Genomic DNA, 17,096 nt, shown 5'->3' with positions numbered 1-17,096 from the left:
CTTCTCCCTCTCCCACTCCCCCTGCTTGTGTTCCTCTCTCTCTGTCAAATAAATAAAATCTTTTAAAAAAAAAAAGACACAAATAAATTTAACCATCAAGATTTATACAGCAGGGGCGCCTGGGTGGCTCAGTCCGTTAAGCAGCTGCCTTTGGCTCTCATTCATGATCCCAGGGTCCTGGGATTGAGCCCCATGTCGGGCTCTCTGCTCAGCGGGGAGCCTGCTTTACCCTCTCCCTCTGCTCTCCATCTGCTTGTGCTCTCTCTCTCTCTCAAATAAATAAAATCTTTTAAAAAAAGATTTGTAAAGCATATGAAACAGAGTGGTATGAATGAATTTCAGTAGAGAAATAGAATTATTTGCCTAACACTTTAACACAATTATGGAAAGTTCTATAAAATACATATATTTAAAGATTTATTTATTTATTTGAGAGAGAGAGAGAAACAGCATGAGAGGGGAGAGGGTCAGAGTGAGAAGCAGGCTCCCTGCTGAGCGGGGAGCCCGATGTGGGACTCGATCCCAGGACTCCGAGATCATGACCTGAGCCGAAGGCAGTTGCCCAACCAACTGGGCCACCCAGGCGCCCTTAAAATACATATATTTAAAGACATAAAATAATTAAAGCATGAGAAAGACACTATCAAAGTGATCAAGCAGATTTTAAAGTCAAAAGAACTTTTAGAAATAAACATAGTCATTGAAATGAAAACACTTATTAATAAGTAGATTAAACAGATTAGATAAGAGGAAAGTGATAAGCAGAGGTTGCAAATGTGTTTCTAATTATCTCAATTGGAATCCACATTTTACAGATTTTTTTAAGATTTTTTTATTTATTCATTTGAGAAAGAGAAAGAGAGGGAGCAAGCACGAGCAGCGGAGAGAGGGAGAGGGAGGAAACAGACTCCTCACTGAGCCAGGAGCCTGACACGGGACTCGATCCCAGGACTCTGGGATCATGACCCAAGCTGAAGGCAGCTGCTTAACGGACTGAGCCACCCAGGTGCCCCAAAATTAATTAATTTTCTTATAGTAACCCTTATAGTATTAATGCAGTTGGTTTCCATTTTAAATGTACACAGAAGACATTTTCCAAAGTAGCTGCCATTGCATAGAATGGGGGTGCTAAACTGTTTAGAAATCCTTAACAGGGATGCAGCATGATGGAGAGGGAGAGAGAAAATCTCCATCACAGGACCCTGAGATCATGACCTGAGCCAAAATCAAGAGTCAGACGCCTAACTGACTGAGCCACCCAGAAACCCCAAGAAGTATTTTTTAATTCATCTGTAATTTTTTTTTTGAAAGGAGACTGGAGGATACTCTCCTGTCCCCCTTTAAAAGTAACTTTTAAAATCTGTAGTTGGTCAATAAATCTTATATATATCTTCACTTTTTCTCTTGAAATAATTTTTTTTTTTTTAAGATTTTATTTATTTGACAGAGGGAACACAAGCAGGGGGGAGTGGGAGAGGGAGAAGCAGGCTTCCCGCGGAGCAGGGAGCCTGATGCAGGGCTCGATCCCAGGACCCTGGGATCATGACCTGAGCTGAAGGCAGATGCTTAACGACTGAGCCACCCAGGCGCCCCTTGAAATAATTTCTTTTCAGGAGAATAGAATTTCTCTTTTCAGGAGTAAAGAACAGGAGTGGATTCATCTGCTTTCTAGTTTTTTTTCTACCAACCTTGTTAATTCATTCTGATTTTTCATTTAATATATTGTAGTGCTGTAGTTAAAAAAATGAACTTAATAGTAAAATTTCTTTTTTTTTTTTTTTAAAGATTTTATTTTATTTATTTGACAGAGACACAGCGAGAGAGGGAACACAAGCAGGGGGCAGTGAGAGAGGGAGAAGCAGGCTTCCCGCCGAGCAGGGAGCCTGATGTGGGGCTCGATCCCAGGACCCCGGGATCATGACCTGAGCCGAAGGCAGACGCTTAACGACTGAGCCACCCAGGCGCCCCTAATAGTAAATTTCTTAAAAAATAACTGTGCAATTTTAAAATATAGGTTGTGCCACTGCTTTATGTCTAACTTGAAGAGCAGTATAGCAAAGTGGAAGGAGCTTGAAACTAGAAGCCAGACAGATTGGGTATAAATCTCGACTTTCTCTTGACCACCTGGTAACTCTAACCAGTTTGTATTTCATTTGTTACTTAGATTAATCAAGGAGATTAGGTAAAAGTGACTCTCCTCCCTCAACCTTACACCCCTCTCACGAGGAGATTGTGTTGGAGAGGCAAAAACTTGGACAAGAGCTACACTTTCCATTATGGTAGCCAGTAGCCACATTTTAGGTGCTCAGTAGCTCCATGTGGCTAGTGACATATTGAATAGCATAAAGAATACTTCTGTCATCACGGACAGTTCTGTTGAATAGTACCTTTCTGGAGAGACTTTTTTCAGAAGTAAAGTCCATAAAAAAACCAGTTAAAAGCATGAATAATAGCTTAGAAAGTTGGTCCAGGGGAGCTCACCTATTCACAAGAATAACTTGCAACTTGCTAATTAAGTACTCTGCCCCCAAAATCTTGTTTCCTATTGCAAAAATGTTTTTCACTTTGTTTTTTACTTTCTGAAATCTGATCAGAGGTTTTCTTTTTTTTAAGATTTTATTTATTTATTTGAGAGAGAGAGAGAGAGCACACGGGAGAGAGCACAAGCGGTGGAGAGGGAGAAGCAGGCTTCCCATCGAGCAGGGAGCCTGATGCGGAGCTTCATCCGAGGACCCTGGGATCATGACGAGCTGAAGGCAGCCGTTTAACCACCTGAGCCACCCAGGTGCCCCTAGAGGTTTTATCTTAAAACTAGAATCATAGGGGCGCCTGGGTGGTGTCTCAGTTGGTTAGGCATCTGACTCTTGATTTTGGCTCCAGTCGGGATCTCAGTGAGAGCGAGCCCTGCTTTGGGGCTCAGTGGGGAGTCTGCTTGAGATTCATTCCCTGTGCCCCTACCCCCAGTGGCATGCGTGCCTCACACTCTCAAATAAATAAATATTTAAAAAACAACAAAAAGTAGAATTATAGATTATTATTGTTTTAGGACTAAAAGAGACCTTAAAGTTAATGCTCTAGTGACTAGGTCCTGGTATAACTCCTTATTTTTCACATGATGTAATTTAGTCTCAAGGTTAGTGATTTGGGTTAACTGGTAGCCCTCTTTGAGAATTCCAGGAGCTATTGAAGACTGTTGGCTGGTTTATTCATGCTTTTTCCTAGACCCTTGAAATTAAAAGTTGAAAAATACAGCCCTGCCCTTAAGGCTTTCATAGTCTACTAATGGAGACACACAAACAGTTGTAATATGGTATGAGTCTTTCAGTTTTGGTGGAGTGCTAAGACTCCTGTGAGAGCACATTGCTTAGCACAGTGCCTGGTATAAAGTAGTGCTGAATGAATAAAAGAGGTGGGCATTCTAACCCACTTGTCTGTGTTGACTCTGAGTGAGGGGAAAGTGTTCCTAGTAATAGAAAAAGCATAGAAAGTGGTGTACAGAAAAAACTTTTCTCCTCTTTTCACTACTCACTGAATACTTTGGGTCATCAAATGTGTGGGGATTTTCTCCACATCAAGCAGATCTCTGATTCTGTGGACACCAGCTGGGTATCCTACAACTTAAATCTAGCACTGTTTACCTGGAGATAGCACAGTCCCATAAGACTGCCACACACACACCCCTCTTCAGATGCTAATCACAAGTCTAGTTTGTCACCTGTGCTTCTGACCCAACTGGCTAAAATCAAAAGTTCCCACAACCTCCTCCTCAGATTTGATTAATTTGCTAGAGTGTTCACAGAATTCAAGAAGACAGTTTACCTACTAGATTACTGGTTTTATGAAAGGCTACAACTCAGGAAGAAGCAGATGGAAGATATGCATAGGGCAAGGAGCAATCTGCATTCCCAGATCTCCACATGTTTACCAGTGCAAAAGGTCCCTGAACCCCCCTTCTTTTTGTGTTTTTATAGAGGCTTCATTACATAAGCATAATTGATTAAATCATCAGCCACCATTGGCGATTGATTCAGACCCCAGCTTTTCTCCCTTCCTTGGGGGTGGGGGTGTGGGCAAGAGCTGAAAGTTCCAACCTTCTAATCACAGGTTTCTTCCCCTATCAGCCCCCGTCCGGTGGTTATCTAGGGGATTTCCAAAAATTGCCTCATTAACATAAACTCTTTTGTGGTTAAAAGGGCCTTATTAATAATAGCACCTTTTCACAGTTTAAGGCTCTGGAGCTATTTCAGGAGCTGGGAACAAAAGATGCCCTTACAGCTCTTATCACTTAGGAAATTACAAAGGTTTTAGGAGCTATTTGCTCGGAACCCTGGATGAAAACCAAAATATGTATGTATGTATTATATGACAGTATCACAAGTGGTATCAAGACAAATGAGAGAATGGCGTATTTGAGGAATTACAATTAGCTCAGTTTACCTGGTATATAGGCTGTTTGGGTAGGGCAAAAAATAAAAGATGAGTCTAGACCAGATGAGGCATTATTAAAGATTGTGAAGGCCCTTTTGTATTCTCCATTAAGAATATACTTAATTCTGAGGTACAAAGGTAACCATTTAAGAATTTTAAAGCAGGGTAAGACGTGATGCTGTGTGTGGATGGAGAGGGCTAAATAGGGTGTACATGGGAGAACTAATCAGTCTGTAAGCCTCGGGTAGCTTGGGGCCAAGTATACTAGGCAGTCAGAGGAAAGGAACAGAAAAGTGGGGGGTTACCAAAGATAAAACCTTGTATCTTTCAGAAGGTTGCCTCATGATGGATCATTGTCAGTCGGGGGTGAATCTCTATTCCTCCTCTGAATTTTTAGCACTTAGCTTTCTTCTGCTCCTGTCACTCTTAAATTCAAGTTGGTGTTATCAGTAACTTTTATTAACTAATGATATGAATTAAGTAGATTTTTATAGGCTAATTGCTTAATCACATATTTATGGGAACTTACTAATTCAAATTCATCTTTAAAAACACTTGTTATATACCTAGCAACAATTTTTAATCACAGAGATGGAAACTAACAAGAATAAAAACTTTGTTATAGTTTTGTTGGCATTAAGATTTCACAATTACAACATTAAGATATTTTTAAAGCAAATTTATTCAAAGCCATTTGCCCTTAATGAGTTGAAATGCACCCTTGAATCCAATAGCAGACTGTATTAGAATAGAACTGTTGAGTTTCTCTCTGAAATAATCTTAGTTGCATTTTATAAACAGTAAGTAGAATTTTTGAATCTGCTTTTGTTGTTTATGAAGGGATCAGCAGTCACATGACAGAGAATAGTTACAGTCATCTTCCTCAACGCAGATGGCATCCACAAAACCTGTTTCCTGAATCCTTTCTTAAAATCATCTCTTTCTCCATCATTTCCTGAATTCTCTAAATAAATACAGCCTTTTCCAGAATTCTCGTTCTGTACATATTTACTAGTCCTTCTGGTACATGTCTACATTATCACTTGAGATCATCTTTATGGTTGACTTGACCTTTGATTTCTCCAAGACGTCCTCTCTCTAATATGCACCTTTCCTCACCACATGTCTTTTTTTCCCCTTCATATTATGACAGTGACCTAATTATCCATTATTAGTAGTAGCCCCTAAGGCATGTAAGAGAGGTGCAGATATTTTGCTGTAAAAGTTTTCTGGCTCAGATTTATCTCAAAATAGTAGAAAATAACTATACAGGTTTGACGTAAAAGCTGGAGACAACCATGTGGTCCCACTTCTTTCCCTGTTGTCGTTTCCTCACTGTCACTTTTAAAAATAGGTCCTGTATCTATTCTTGTCCATTTTCTTCTTGGTCTTTGTGCCCTTGCTTTTCCTAAAGTCAGGCCAATTTAGTATCCTCCCCTCACTTTCCTACTGGACCACAAATCTAAGCTTCTGTTTTAGTAAAATATTTTATTTCCTTCTTAGCCTGTGAAAATACAGACCCTATCAGCTTTTTTTACTTATTTCTTTTCTGCCTTTGATCCTGTATAATACATATTCCATTCCCATGAATGTGGCCACATCTTAATAGCTGGCTTATTTCTTATATTTATGTTCTCTTAGTCCTTTTAAAACCCACTTTTATCTCTTTACTACATATATCTTCAGATGACTCTTAACCTTCATTACTGCTATCTTATAATAATAGTTCAAGATACTTATTCAAAAGGAAAAACATTTATTGTGTCTCCTTGTACTTCTAATTTTTAAGATAGTTCAACAGTGAGGTATGTGATTTGGCATTTAGCCAATGTATAATAGAACTAGAATCCCCCCTATGAAGGATCAAATTACTTCATTCTGTTAAAAATGAAAATCTCCTTTCATTACTAGTAAGTTAGGAAATACAGGAACTTTCTCAGTTCTGTAATTGGATTAAGAGGGTTTTTATTTCAGAAGGATTGTAAATACAAACTTAGGAAATAAGATTGGTGATAAAGTTGATATTTATTGATTATTTCCTTATGTACCAGTACCATTGTACTAAACTGTATCAGATACTTTAGATGCATAATATTCATTAATGCTCACAGCAGTTTTATGAAGTTTAAATGCTATTTTGATCTTTATAAGTGGGCTGTGAATGGTTAGAGAAGTTAATAACTTCCAAGTTTGCCTAGCTATATTAGATCACTTTATACCCAGGTCTTCTCTTTGTTCCCAATGCTTATCCTTTTTCTGCTATTCTTTACAGTTCATTTTACACACACATGCATACACAAGGCTAAGCTACAGTGCTTTAGAGGAGGCAACATTTCATATGTTGCTGCAAAATTTGAGAATAGCAAACGTCAGTTTCAAAATTACTAAATTCACAAACCTGTGTTAGTATAGATTAAATTAACATTTCCTATTTGCTTTTTCACAGACTGAAGGGGCTGGACTTGCCACCTGTATAGAATTATGTGTAAAAGCCCTTCGTTTGGAATCTACAGAAAATACTGAAGTGAAAATATCTATTTGCAAGACCATTTCGTGCCTGTTGCCTGATGATCTGGAAGTTAAACGTGCTTGTCAACTGAGTGAATTTCTTATTGAGCCTACAGTAGATGCATATTATGCTGTGGAAATGCTGTATAACCAGCCAGACCAGAAATATGATGAAGAGAATCTTCCGATACCAAATTCTCTACGCTGTGAGCTCTTACTTGTATTGAAAACTCAGTGGCCCTTTGATCCAGAATTCTGGGATTGGAAAACATTAAAACGACAGTGTCTTGCATTAATGGGGGAAGAAGCATCTATTGTGTCTTCGATAGATGAACTAAACGACAGTGAAGTTTATGAGAAAGTAGTGGACTACCAGGAAGAGATTAAAGAAACTTCTATGAATGGACTTTCTGGTGGAATTGGTGCTAATTCTGGCCTTCTTAAAGACATCTGTGATGAAAAGCAGAAGAAGAGAGAGATAAAACAATTAAGAGAGAGGGGATTTATTTCTGCTAGGTTTAGGAATTGGCAAGCCTACATGCAGTATTGTGTGCTATGTGACAAAGAATTCCTTGGTCATAGAATAGTACGACATGCTCAAAAACATTACAAAGATGGGATTTACAGTTGCCCTATATGTGCAAAGAACTTCAATTCTAAAGAAACTTTTGTCCCTCATGTCACATTGCATGTTAAACAATCTAGTAAGGAGAGACTAGCAGCTATGAAACCATTAAGAAGATTGGGGAGGCCACCTAAGATCGCAACTACCAATGAGAATCAGAAGACTAATGCTGTGACCAAGCAGGAACAGCGGCCTATAAAAAAGAATAGTCTCTATTCAACAGACTTCATAGTATTTAATGACAATGATGGTTCAGATGATGAGACTGATGACAAAGATAAATCTTATGAACCAGAAGTGATCCCAATCCAGAAACCAGTACCTGTTAATGAATTTAATTGCCCTGTAACTTTTTGTAAAAAGGGCTTTAAGTACTTTAAAAATTTAATTGCTCATGTAAAGGGCCATAAGGACAATGAAGATGCCAAGCGCTTTCTTGAAATGCAAAGCAAAAAAGTTATTTGCCAGTACTGTAGACGGCATTTTGTAAGTGTTACTCATCTTAATGATCACCTACAAATGCACTGTGGCAGTAAACCATATATCTGTATACAGATGAAATGTAAGGCTGGTTTTAATAGTTACGCAGAGCTCTTAACACACCGAAAGGAACATCAAATCTTTAGAGCAAAGTGTATGTTTCCTAAATGCGGCAGAATTTTTTCAGAAGCTTATTTACTGTATGATCATGAAGCACAGCATTATAATACCTATACTTGTAAGTTCACAGGTTGTGGTAAGGTTTATCGTTCTCAGAGTGAGCTAGAAAAGCATCTGGACGATCACAGTACTCCTGAAAAAGTGCTGCCTCCTGAAGACCAACATACTTCATCTGGAGATTGTGTTCAGCCTTCTAAAGTGAATCCGAACACAGAAGTGAGCATCGAGAAAGAGGGGTCTATGCTTCCCTCAGAAAATAATATTGAAAACACCTTACCGGCAGATAGAAGTGATGCTTGGGATAAAAGCAAAGCAGAATCAGCTGTGACCAAACAAGACCAGATTTCTGCATCAGAGCTCAGGCCAGCTGATGGACCATTGTCAAATGGTTTGGAAAATCCCGTGACTACTCCTCTGCTTCAGGCCAGTGAAGTAGCTGTATCCATTAAAGTGTCCCTCAATCAGGGGATCGAGGATAACTTTGGAAAGCAAGAAAACTCAGCTGTGGAAGGCACTGCTGAATCACTGGTCACAGACTTACGTACACCAGTTGGAGATACTTGTAATGATTTGTGTCGTCCAGGTTTTCAAGAAAGAAAACAAGATTGCTTTAATGAAGCCCAGATTACTCAGAATTCTTTAGTAAATTCAGAAACCCTCAAAATAGGTGACCTTACCCCACAAAACTTAGAAAGACAAGTGAACAACCTGATGACCTTTTCTGTGCAAAATCAGGCAGGCTTTCAGAACAGTTTACCAGCTTCCAAGTTTGAATGTGGAGGTAATGTTAAAACATCATCCAATCTTTATAATTTATCTCTTAAGACATTGGAAAGTATCACATTTGTTCCACCACAGCCCAACCCAAGTAGTTCTTTAGGAACTCCATCAGTGCCTCCAAAAGCGCCAGTTCAGAAATTCAGTTGCCAGGTTGAGGGATGTACTCGAACCTATAATTCTTCACAGAGTATTGGGAAACACATGAAGACAGCACACCCTGACCAGTATGCTGCATTTAAAATGCAGCGCAAAAGTAAAAAAGGTCAGAAATCTAACAACTTAAATACACCAAATAATGGAAAGTTTATTTATTTTTTGCCATCACAGGTGAGCAGCTCTAACAATGCATTTTTTACACCACAGACCAAAGCCAACGGGAATCCTACTTGTTCAAATCAGTTGCAGCATGTCTCGCCTTCCATTTTTCCAGCTCATTTAACAAGTGTGTCAACTCCACTGTTGCCCTCAGTGGAAAGTGTCATAAATCCAAATATACCTTCTCAGGATAAAAATGAACAAGGTGGTGGTATTATATGTTCCCAAATGGAAAATTTATCAACTACTACCTTGCCAGCACAAATGGAAGATCTAACCAAAACAGTTTTGCCTTTGAATATTGACAGTGGCTCAGATCCTTTCCTTCCTCTACCTGCAGAAAGTAGTTCAATGTCTCTCTTCCCTTCACCAGCAGATAATGGGGCTAATTCTGTTTTTTCCCAACTGGAAAATAATACAAATCATTTTTCCTCACAGATTGAAGGAAACACTAATTCCTCCTTTCTAAAGGGAGGTAATGGTGAAAATGCAGTTTTTCCTTCACAAGTCAATGTTGCAAATGACTTTAATAGCACCAGTGCCCAACAGTCTGCACCTGAAAAGGTTAAAAAAGACCGTGGGCGGGTCCCAAACGGGAAGGAAAGAAAACCCAAGCACAACAAAAGGGCTAAATGGCCTGCAATTATCAGAGATGGGAAATTTATCTGTAGCAGGTGTTACAGGGCTTTTACTAATCCCAGATCTCTGGGTGGACACTTGTCTAAGCGATCTTACTGTAAACCACTGGATGGAGCAGAAATTGCTCAAGAACTCCTACAGAATAATGGACAGCCTTCTCTTCTTGCCAGCATGATTCTCTCCACAAATGCAGTAAATTTGCAGCAGCCGCAACAGTCTACCTTCAGTCCAGAAGCATGTTTTAAAGATCCATCATTCCTGCAACTTCTTGCTGCTGAAAATCGCTCGTCAACATTTTTACCAAATACATTTCCTCGGACTGGTGTGACTAGCTTTAGTACCAGTGTTAGTCAAGAAGGAAGTGAAATTATTAAACAGGCTTTGGAAACTGCTGGCATTCCCAGTACATTTGAGGGTGCCGAAATGCTTTCTCATGTTCCAACAGGTTGTGTTTCAGATGCGGCACAAGTAAGTGCAACAGTGATGCCAAATCCAACTGTGCCACCCCTGTTGCAGACTGTATGCCACCCAAACCCCCTGCTGACAAACCAGAATAGGACCCCAAACTCCAAAACTTCTTCCATTGAGGAATGCAGCAGTTTGCCTGTTTTCCCAACAAATGACTTACTACTGAAGACTGTTGAAAATGGTTTGTGTTCTAGTTCATTCCCTAATTCTAGTGGGCCATCACAAAATTTTACCAGTAACAGTTCACGTGTTTCAGTTATAAGTGGTCCTCAGAACACGAGGTCTAGTCATTTAAATAAGAAGGGAAACAGTGCTTCGAAGAGAAGAAAGAAAGTTGCTCCTCCCCTAATTGCACCTAATGCTTCCCAAAATTTGGTAACAAGTGACTTAACAGCAATGGGACTTATAGCAAAGAGTATAGAGATACCAACTAGTAACCTCCATTCAAATGTAATTCCAAATTGTGAGCCTCAGGGTTTGGTGGAAAATCTAACACAGAAATTAAATAATGTTGACAATCAGTTATTTATTACTGATGTGAAAGAAAACTTTAAAACCAATCTTGAGTCCCATACCGTGTTAGCTCCTTTAACATTAAAAACTGAAAATGGTGATTCCCAAATGATGGCTTTGAATTCGTGCACGACTTCAATAAATTCTGATTTGCAGATTTCTGAAGACAATGTTATACAAAACTTTGAAAAGACTCTTGAAATTATTAAAAGTGCTATGAATTCTCAAATACTTGAGGTAAAAAGTGGATCTCACGGTGTTGGTGAAACATCACAGAATGCTCAAATAAATTATAACATTCAGCTTCCTTCAGTAAACGCTGTACAAAATAACAAGTTACCTGATTCTTCTCAGTTTTCTTCCTTCATAGGTGTCATGCCAGCAAAAAGTAACATTCCTCCGTCTGAAGTATTACATAAGGAGGATCAAATACAGGAAATTTTAGAAGGCTTGCAAAAATTAAAATTAGAAAATGACCTGTCCACTCCAGCACCCCAGTGTGTACTAATAAATACATCAGTGACACTGACTCCCACTCCTGTTAAACCAATTCCAAATGTCACAGTTGTTCAGCCAGTTTCTGAAATGATAAGCAACATTCAGTTTAGTGACAAAGTTAATAAACCGTTTGTGTGTCAAAACCAAGGCTGTAATTACAGTGCTATGACAAAGGATGCTTTATTTAAGCACTATGGTAAGATTCATCAGTACACTCCAGAGATGATTCTTGAAATTAAGAAGAATCAGTTGAAATTTGCTCCATTTAAATGTGTAGTACCTACCTGTACAAAAACATTTACAAGAAATTCTAATCTCCGGGCGCACTGTCAGTTGGTCCATCATTTTACAACAGAAGAAATGGTAAAGTTAAAAATAAAACGGCCTTATGGAAGAAAATCTCAGAGTGAAAATTTGTCAGCCCCACGAGTTACACAAGTAAAAAGACAGCTAACTATGACAGAGGAAAATAAAAGGGAATTGCAGCCCGCTTTAGACTTGGGAGCAATGAAGGAAAATGCCCTTGGTAATGTAGCAGTGATCCCAGAAAAACAACTTGTAGAAAAAAAAAGTCCTGAAAAAACAGAAAATTCCTTGCAAGTGATCACAGTTACTTCAGAACAAGGTAATACAAATTCTCTCACAAACATACAAACCAAAGGACGGAAAATTAGGAGACATAAAAAAGAAAAGGAGGAGAAAAAACGCAAGAAGCCAGTTTCTCACTCCCTTGAGTTTCCAACAAGATACAGTCCCTACAGACCTTATCGATGTGTTCACCAGGGTTGCTTTGCCGCTTTTACTATACAGCAAAACTTAATTCTGCATTACCAGGCTGTACACAAGTCAGATCTACCTGCATTTTCTGCAGAGGTTGAAGAAGAAAGTGAAGCTGGTAAAGAAAGTGAAGAAATTGAAACTAAGCAGACTGTGAAAGAATTTCGATGTCAGGTGAGTGACTGTTCTCGAATTTTCCAAGCAATTACTGGCCTGATACAACACTACATGAAACTTCATGAAATGACTCCTGAGGAGATTGAAAGTATGACTGCTTCTGTGGATGTTGGGAAATTTCCATGTGACCAGTTAGAGTGTAAGTCTTCATTTACCACATACTTGAACTATGTTGTTCATCTTGAGGCAGATCATGGAATTGGGATAAGGGGAAGTAAAACTGAAGAAGATGGCATATACAAGTGTGACTGTGAAGGCTGTGACCGTATATATGCAACTCGGTCAAATCTCCTCCGACACATTTTTAATAAGCATAATGACAAACACAAAGCTCATTTGATTCGGCCAAGAAGATTAACACCTGGTCAGGAAAATATATCAAGCAAAGCAAACCAAGAAAAGACAAAGTCTAAGCATCGGGGGACAAAACACAGATCTGGAAAGGAAGGAATCAAAATGCCTAAGACGAAACGAAAGAAAAAAAATAATTTAGAGAACAAGACTGCAAAAATTGTGCAGATTGAAGAAAATAAGCCTTATTCTCTGAAACGTGGAAAGCACGTATATTCTATAAAGGCTAGAAATGATGCCTTATCTGAGTGTACAAGCAGATTTGTGACCCAGTATCCATGTATGATAAAAGGGTGTACATCGGTTGTTACAAGTGAAAGCAATATAATTAGACATTATAAATGCCATAAATTATCAAAGGCATTTACATCACAACACCGTAATCTTCTCATTGTCTTCAAACGGTGTTGCAACTCACAACTAAAGGACACTTCTGAGCAAGAAGGTGATAAGAGTGATGTGAAAAATTCTGACACATGTGTATCAGAGAGCAGTGATAACTCCAGAACAGCTACAGTTCCACAGAGAGAAAGTGAAAAAAATGAGAAAGATGAAATGGATGAGCTAACAGAATTATTTATTACAAAATTAATAAATGAAGATAATGCAAGTGTGGAGACCCAAGCTCATACCTCTTCAAATGTAAGTAATGATTTTCAGGAAAATAACCCCTGCCAGTCAGAAAAACAAAAAACAAGTAATTTGAAGAGAGTTAATAAAGAAAAAAATGTCTCCCAAAATAAAAAGAGAAAAGTTGAAAAAGCAGAACCAGCATCGGCAGTTGAGTTAAGTAGTACGCATAAAGAAGAAGAAACTGCTGTTGCAATTCAAACCACGGAGGAGCATCCTGCATCTTTTGACTGGAGCTCATTTAAACCAATGGGATTTGAAGTATCATTTCTGAAGTTTCTTGAGGAGTCTGCAGTGAAGCAGAAGAAAAATTCTGACAAAGACCATCCAAATAGTGGAAATAAGAAAGGATCCCATTCAAATTCAAGAAGAAATACTGATAAGACTGCTGTGACTAGTGGAAATCATGTATGTTCTTGTAAAGAAAGTGAAACCTTTGTACAGTTTGCCAATCCATCACAGCTTCAGTGCAGTGATAATGTAAAAATTGTTTTAGACAAGACTCTTAAAGATTGCACTGAACTTGTGTTAAAACAACTTCAGGAAATGAAACCTACCGTCAGTCTGAAAAAACTTGAAGTACATTCAAATGATCCAGATGTGTCTGTTATGAAAGAAATTAGTATGGGTAAAGCCACAGGTAGAGGGCAGTACTGATAACTAATGTACTATAAATACATTATTTACGGTTTTATTTTAAGTAGGAAGCCATCAAGCATGCTAGAGTTGTGAAACTTTCTCATTAATTTTTGTTGCTGACATGAATTAACCTGGCCAAAAAAAGGAAAAAGAAAAAAAAAAAAACACATGACATTTGTCATGTAAAACTTTTTTTTTATCCCTATGGGACTTGAGGAACAGAATCAATACTTCAGTTATTGTAAATAGTTGAGCTACACCTCAAATTTCTATCAGCCAGTTGCCCTTTCCATGAACTAAATTGAATTATCTGTGTGATTGTTATGTTTCACCAGGTCACTGCTCATGTAGAACAGTAGTCTGTAGATATCTTTTTTGTACATATTTATTACTGTAAATCATTTGCTGCCACCAGCAGTGTGTAAGTCTAAACTATTAAATGACACATTTATATTTGGAATTTTAATTTTTAACTAAGTGATCAAGTTTTTAAAACTGTTCTTTTATTGTTTTAAATTAAGAATTTTTTGAACTAAAAGTAGAAACTCTGCCATGGTTCATTGATTTTTTACATAAAACATTTATTTACAAGATCTCAAAATTACTTTTCACAAAGTAGGCACATTATATCAACACCTTGCTCTGCTTTGTAAATTTATCCTCCAGGATTTTGGGATGGTATTCATGTGAAATTATAGCAGATTCTTTAGCAGTTTCCTATAGCTACAGGTTTTTTTCAGTGCTTCTAATTGGATATAGTTACTATGATTCCATGAAATATAATGGAAATGTGAATAAAGAATTTACTACATCAAAGATTTTAAACATTTGGTATTAAAAAAAAAAATCCTTTGTGAATGTGATAGAAACTAGTAGTGTGGAGCAGTGTAAATATTTGAGGTGGTGATTTGTGAAGTAGCCCAGTATTGCCTTAAATAAAATCACATTTCATTTCTTGTTTTATACATGTGATCTTATAAAGTTTTTTTTTTTTTTTTCCATTTTCTGAGATTTATAGATTGGTGTATAGCTTTAAACTGTATAAACTTTTGTGGAAAGATTTTTTTAAACATTTTTATAAATCTTAAAATTGGTATCATCAAAGTGAGCCCATCTTGTGTTTATAAAATGCAAGAGTCCTTAACATTTATAATTACATAGATGAAACACTTTCTATAAGGAAGTTGGATGTTTTGATTTTACTGTTTATAGATGTTAGATTGTACAGATTTGTATTTTCCCACCACATCTAATGATACTTTTTTCATTAGATTGGTCTTCCAGAGCAGTATTAGTTGTTATAATTGATTATTTTGGTTATTCAGTATATAGTTAGCTCTTATAGTTTAGCTTTATTCACCATATTTATACTGTGGATTCACGGCAGAGATAGAGGTTATTTCAGGAGAGTTTATTACCTTCATTTGAAGTCCAACTAAAGTCAGTACTGGAAACAAAAGAAAACATCTTTTGAATTTACTTTTGTTTCTGTTTGCCATAAATAGTAGCATTGATTTTTGACTTTGTGTTTGTTATAAACCAGTTGCATTCACAATATTATTAGCCTGAGATATTGACAATGTTGTAATAATATGAAAATGTGTATATTCCCTGTGCAACATCAGATTTGCAGGAAAAATGAAGCACTTAACTGAAATTGCTGGTACTCTGAATAAATAAGCATGGTCAAGGAGTGAATTATTTTCTTTTGGAAAATATTTTTTTAAGTTTTATTAAAGTATTATAGTTTTATTTTTAGGGCCTAATGGGTTATATTGAATAGTTGGTTTCACCTCCTTAAGGTTTATTACCAATATGCATAAAACTTGACACATTAAAATCCCTTCCCTTTGGTAAGCCCACTGTTATTTATTAAAATAAAAGTTGTTCTTATGGGTAATTAATACATGTTTTTTTCCTAAATTAACAGTAACTTAACTCTGAATAATTTTAATATTAAATTTTTGTTAACAACTGAATGTTTCCGTACAGTTTTCTTGGAAGTTGACCTAGCTCTTAAAGATAGGCATTTGGCAAAACTGCCCTAAACAGTACAGTAGCAAGGAGATTTATTTCTGGTAAATGTAGTGATGAGCCACCGTTAAGTGAAAATACCATTGTATTGAGGCATTTCTTTTGCTCATTAGCTCAAGAAAATTGACCCTTAGACATTTCTGTATTGTTCTACATGTCAGAAGAAAGTTTGCCAACACTGAATTAATTTTTTTTATATTCCAGGTACTGTTTGCTAAAAGTAATTATGGCAGAGTGGGCTTTTTAGCATGGAACAAAAATCAAGTTATGGTATAAAATATTAATTTATAGAACAGCATGTTGGTAAAATTTGATATGGAATGTAATGCCTAAGTATTAAAAAAGTAATCTTAAAGTATATATTTTTCATGTATACTTTTCCTCAGTCTATTGTCTTGAGATACTTTCTTCCTACAGCCTTCATTTGCCTAGGTTTTATCATTTAAAAATGGACTTTTTTTTCCCTCTTCTAAACCCAAAGAATTTGAATCTACAGATCAGAACGTATTCAAAATGTATCGTGAAGTGAAAAGGTAACAGTTTGGGAGATTTTCAGCAATGTTAAATTCAGCATAAATTATTTTAAAGGGCTAGACAGAGATCGAGTTTTGGCAAGGCAATTTTTTGATCATTGGGTAAGCAAACAGTTGCTATAGCTATTAAGATTACATAAATACTATAGCTAGAGATATCAAAGAGGGAATGCTCTATTGCAGGGATGGGTGTTTATGAAAGTCTCTAGAAAAGTGATTCGTGAAAGATGACCAGTCCTCGGATGGTCATAGGGGAAACGAATTCTAGGTATGGAGGTATGATGAAGCAGCATAGTGCATTTGCAGTATTGCAAGTGGTTTATGTGGAAAGATAGGGGGTTGGAGAAGCTGAAGAGGAAATGAGCCAGATCATGAAGGTTCTTGTATGCCATATAGTTTTCAGTTTTGATTTATTAAGTGGTTCCTGAATGCATTTAAGTTCAACAGTTTCACCAGATGCCAATTTTAGAAAGATAATTGGTATTATATAGAGGATAGATTGGATATGTTGGAAGTTAAAA

The 17,096-nt window shown here is 37.2% G+C and overlaps 1 protein-coding gene across 4 annotated transcripts in view; it reads left to right on the top strand.

Annotated features, from left to right (window-relative positions):
- Positions 1 to 15,706, top strand: part of ZNF292 (zinc finger protein 292) — a 91,446-nt gene extending 75,740 nt beyond the window's left edge. For all 4 annotated transcript variants that reach the window (XM_078055020.1, XM_078055019.1, XM_036094832.2 and 1 more), the window contains one exon: positions 6,875 to 15,706. In XM_078055020.1, coding sequence (XP_077911146.1) covers positions 6,875 to 14,026 — 7,152 coding nt within the window. In that variant the 3' untranslated portion in view covers positions 14,027 to 15,706. The remainder of the gene's footprint in view (positions 1 to 6,874) is intronic.
- Positions 15,707 to 17,096: the final 1,390 nt, after the last annotated feature.

Source organism: Halichoerus grypus, chromosome 9 (assembly GCF_964656455.1).
Source record: "Halichoerus grypus chromosome 9, mHalGry1.hap1.1, whole genome shotgun sequence".
Taxonomy (NCBI): domain Eukaryota; kingdom Metazoa; phylum Chordata; class Mammalia; order Carnivora; family Phocidae; genus Halichoerus; species Halichoerus grypus.
Note: the sequence above shows the minus strand (reverse complement) of the source record. Positions and strands in the feature narration are given on the sequence as shown.